Source organism: Gobio gobio (assembly GCF_949357685.1).
Source record: "Gobio gobio genome assembly, chromosome: 10".
NCBI classification, from domain to species: Eukaryota; Metazoa; Chordata; class Actinopteri; order Cypriniformes; family Gobionidae; genus Gobio; species Gobio gobio.
In genome coordinates this window covers 27,199,910-27,204,891 of record NC_137116.1, presented here as the reverse complement: position 1 = coordinate 27,204,891, position 4,982 = coordinate 27,199,910, and the positions used below count along the sequence as shown (strand labels likewise).

Sequence of the window (4,982 nt, the reverse complement as noted above, 5' to 3'; positions counted from 1 at the left end):
CTGTGACATTCAGATGTGAAGATATCCCTCTGTGGATTTGGGTTGCTAGGGTATGGCTAGGAAGTGTTGAAGGTGATTTGTGATTGGCTGTTGATGCCCCGAGTCAAACAAACCCACCCTCATGTTTCTATGACACTTCTATCCAAAGATATCCCTTTGATGTTTTTCAATGGAAGTCTATGGGATCAGTTGCTAGGGAGCTGTAAATGGTTGCTAGGGCGTTGCTTGATAGGTTCACAGTGATCCTGAGATAGTGATTGGTTGGCTAAAGCAAGCACCACTAATAAATAAATAAATAATAAGCCCACAGACGGATTATTGCTTTACATGCAAGCACCACTAATAATAATAAACAACTTCATCAAAGAAATGTATTATATATATTCCTGGAAAATAATAAACCTAAGAGGTAACCCAACTGTTTTCATCATGGCCAACTTTAATAGGGCTACACCGAAAGATGTAAATTTTGCCAAGATACAACACTGTCATGGTGAAGGCTACATTTTGATTGGATAATGTGCTTGAGTTTCCTAGACTGCTCACATGAAAAGACCAATATCTGTGAACTTTCACTTCAACTACAAAAAGTTTCACTGGTATTTGTTCAACTCGGCTCTGACAAGATGAAGCGTTTTGCGTTTATTCTAACGCTCATTGCAGCTGCTTCCACTGAGACTACATGTGAGTCAATGTATTAGAAGTACTGTTTATTTTTAAGACTTTTAAAAAATGAAATAACTAGACTCAGAAACTAAGACGTTTGCATGAGCTATATGCAAAGTGTGATAATGTGGACTAAATTATATTTCCACAAAAGCATTGTGAAATACTGAAATTGTCACTGACAAATATTAATCTTCTGTTTGTGGATTGATTATTGTTATTTGAAGTGGGGTAAAGCACAATATTCTGTCTTCTTGGCTATCCACACTGTTATTTATTTGCAACACTTTTACAGATAATATATTCCTACTGCTAAAAGCATTAATACAAATGGTAGCCAACAAATTATATTGGGCAGTTTACACGTGAATCAATAGCATATTTTGTTAGTTAGCAGAGCAGAATGCAAAATGTGCTTCTTTAGAGATGCTTATATAACATTTCTTATGTTGCAGTTATACATAAGGATTTCCATCTTGGAGGATGCTCTGATACAGAGAAAGAGTATATGTTAGGAACAGATGGAGAGGAAACGTTTCATTCAGATTTCAAGAGAAAAGAAGGAGATGTAACCCTGCCTGACTTCGCAGATTATTTTACCTATCCTGGGGTTTATGAGCAGAGTGTTGGTGACATGGAAGTTCTTAAAGACAATTTAGCTAAATGCATTAAAGCTTACAAAAATCCAGTGGAGCAAATAGGTAAGGCCTGAAAATACATACTCATGAAATATTTAAATTCAATATTTACATACATTTATCCAACATGATTTAAGGCATACTTTGTGTGGAAACTGTTTAAGTAAGTTACATATATTGTAAAGAATATGCTACAATTTGCTTGGTAAATGCTACAGAGGTTTTGGGCTAATTTATGTGTGTTCATAGATCCTCCTCAAACTTCGATTTATCCTAAAGATGATGTACTGCTGGATGTTGAGAACACACTCATTTGTCATGTCACTGGATTCTTCCCTCCACCCATCACTGTTTCATGGACAAAGAACAATATACGTGTGACAGAAAGCATAAGGGTTAGCCAATATCGGCCAAACAATGACGGCACCTACAACTTCTTTGCCTCGCTGAAGTTCATTCCTGAGGAGGGAGACGTATACGCCTGCACTGTGAACCACAAAGGTCTTCAGGAACCTCAAACCAAAACATGGGGTGAGTCAAAGTTTCAGATAGATTTAATTCTGAGAAGTTAATTTCTGAGAAGACAGTGGCTCTATGGCACTTCAGTACATTTTCTCTTTTTCGTGGTCCTACATATCAGCTTATGGCTCAATCAATGACATGAATTTGGAGTGCGTTGAATCTATTTAGCTGGAAATTGACTAGCTGTATATTGGGGCAAGAGGTGTTGTTGAACAGAAATTACACACTTCAACTTTATATTCACCTCCACCAAAAAAAAATATCTTATATACTTAACTTATTCTTTAGCCTCCAACCCTGATCCTAGAGGGCTATATGCTGACTTCAGTTCCAACCCTGCTCCAACACACCTGTCTGTAATAATCAAGTAATCCTGAACACCTTGATTAGCTGGTCCAGGTTGGAGCTGAAATCTGTAGGCCTGTAGCTCTCCAGGAGAGGTTTTATGTTCTTCTAATTTCTTATTTGTGCATCCTTTTTTCCTCTACTCACTTCCTTTCCTCACATCTTAGCTCCACACTCCTTAGGATGCGAGGAAAAGTATACAAGGAAATAAAATGAGGATGGAGGAATTGAAGGAAAGCTTATTTTTGCATTGAAATATTCTTGGTCACTCAAGCATCACTTCAAACCGTCATCAGCTGTGCCCAAGGGATATGCCCTCATGTTAAAGTTTGGTTATTTAAGAAATTCATAATGAATATTAATAAAGAAAGATGCCTTGTTGAAATATTTTAGATGTATGCCTAAAGTTTATTTAAACTGCAGCTGTAAAACATAGATTTAAATGATTGTGACAGATGTGAAGGGGGAGGAGAATTTATATGTGTGTCAGGTTTATCAACAATAAAGACTTTCGCATAGGATACACCTGTACATCCTCGCTCATACCTCTGGGAGCTTCCTCACTCCTTGTTCCTCACCTTCTCTCTGTGAAATTAGAGAATTGAGGTGTCCTTCAAGATGGCTAACTTGGATCGGTTTCCAGGTCACAGGCTGGAGGACTGAGGAATCAAGGAAGCATCCATTGTGTATTAATAAGCTTTCTCTTAAAGTGATTAAAATATCTGCTCCTGGGAACAGGTGTTCTATGGCTGAATTTACACTATGATATCTGGAGGTCATAGTATTATGCTTCTCTGACCCTTTTCACCCCTGCGAGCTACAATAATTTTTTTGGGGACGTCAAATGAGTTTCATGAAACCAATAAGTTGATTTCGGTCTCTGAGTGTATTCAATAATGGCATGAAAAATGTTTTTCTCTCTCTTTTGGTTAGTCTTATACTGTTTTTCCTTTACTACTTCATATTGATTGAACCAGTTAATTACAGTCCTCTACAATCTTATTTTTTTCTCTCCTAAATTATTTAAAAATATTTTTTTATTGGAGCTGTCCTTCAAAACTTTTTGGAGGAGAGATAAAAAAAAATTCTGGTAAAGAATTTTGCTTCTGTCTTGTCTATAGATGTGGAAGTTGCCACTCCAAGTGTTGGTCCAGCTGTGTTCTGTGGAGTGGGTCTGACTCTGGGGCTGCTGGGAGTCGCTACTGGAACTTTCTTCCTCATTAAAGGAAACAACTGCAACTGACAACAATAAGCACATTTTTCTTTGATGAATTTGTCTGGCAAAACACACTAGTTTCTCTTTAGTTTCGTTTTTTTTCTTTCAGTCAACACAAAAATTAATAGAATTCTGTAGAATGTTTCAGACATTAGGCACAAATGAACCAACAGGTAACAATTCTAATTATTGCTTCATAATATTATTGTATATCTTATATTATTGTATCTATATGCATTATCTATAAAATGTTTCGTGTATGGAGTAGTTTTGTGTTTCTTTGAAATTATACAATAAAACAATTCATGGATGCATTATCTATAAAATGTTTCGTGTATGGAGTAGTTTTGTGTTTCTTTGAAATTATACAATAAAACAATTCATGGATGCATTATCTATAAAATGTTTCGTGTATGGAGTAGTTTTGTGTTTCTTTGAAATTATACAATAAAACAATTCATGGATGCATTATCTATAAAATGTTTCGTGTATGGAGTAGTTTTGTGTTTCTTTGAAATTATACAATAAAACAATTCATGGATGCATTATCTATAAAATGTTTCGTGTATGGAGTAGTTTTGTGTTTTTTTGAAATTATACAATAAAACAATTCATGGATGGATGGATGGATGGATGGATGGATGGATGGATGGAAGGATGGATTTCACACCAGAATGAATGAATGAGATATTTATATAGTGTATTTCCTATGTATACTGTACACCCTAAACCACCACCAGTGTGCAGTGGATAGAGGAGATTTGGTGTCAAGACCTTTGAAGTCAATCCTTTGTACAGACTCAAGTTCATCATTGACAGTCACTAGAAAAGCAGACCAAATATTTTAATAGAAATACAGCAAACATTCTATAGGATTCAAATGATGGGCCTTAGTTTTTATGGGCACTGGCACATATTGGTATCCAAGGAAATTAAAAGATAAGATAAGGTAGCAAAAGAAGCCATAAAAAACAGCAACATTAATTTATCAGTTAAAGTAAGAATGAAATTAAGAGTAGGCTATATTAAGAAAAGGTTAAAGCAAAGGTGGCAAAAACAATGGGAAAATGGGAGAGATGAGAAGTGCAGGAAAAAACAGGAGAGATGAGATAATATCAAGGATGAGATTTGGACACAAGATACAGTAGGCCTACACTTTATAAAATGGGTATGTTACAGGAAGGTGTACATTTTATGGGCAAGGAGAAACAGTGAAAATGTTATACTATACTGTCAGAATTACGAGAATGAAAGAAGGATTCTAATACAAAATCAAGCAAAAATAAAAATACAATTTATATTAAGAGATATTCTACAAAATAACGCGAGTTGGCTGACTCAACTATAATGTGAACTGTCAGAAACATTAAGAAAACCAAATGCTTCTGGAAGACTTCTGTGAGGATAAATGAAATGATGAAAAAAAAGGAAATTAATGTTAAATTGTATTTTTCAGTATCTTAAAATAACTGTGGGAGAGGATAAAAACAGAGGGAATATATGTCATTTTGATCCACACTCTAGCAGTCGGTGGCGGTAATACACCATTTCGTTGTTTGTCAACCACCAATAAAATCTCAAAAGAAGAAGAAAAA

The 4,982-nt window shown here is 35.4% G+C and overlaps 1 protein-coding gene across 1 annotated transcript; it reads left to right on the top strand.

Moving 5' to 3' along the window:
• The first annotated feature begins 515 nt into the window (after positions 1-515).
• On the top strand, positions 516-4,079 carry LOC307132450 (H-2 class II histocompatibility antigen, A-U alpha chain-like). The gene is made up of 4 exons (XM_079826778.1): positions 516-684; positions 1,122-1,367; positions 1,554-1,835; positions 3,293-4,079. The coding sequence occupies exons 1-4, from the start codon at positions 519-521 to the stop codon at positions 3,412-3,414; spliced, it is 816 nt and encodes a 271-aa protein (XP_079682904.1). The 5' UTR covers positions 516-518; the 3' UTR covers positions 3,415-4,079.
• Positions 4,080-4,982: the final 903 nt, after the last annotated feature.

Excerpts from the sequence above, each read along its gene's own strand:
- LOC307132450 (XM_079826778.1), top strand. The coding sequence starts at position 519 with ATGTGCTTGAGTTTCCTAGACTGCTCACATGAAAAGACCAATATCTGT. Across the intron at positions 685-1,121 it reads TGCTTCCACTGAGACTACAT|TTATACATAAGGATTTCCAT; the intron begins GTGAGTCAATGT and ends CTTATGTTGCAG. Across the intron at positions 1,368-1,553 it reads AAATCCAGTGGAGCAAATAG|ATCCTCCTCAAACTTCGATT; the intron begins GTAAGGCCTGAA and ends GTGTGTTCATAG.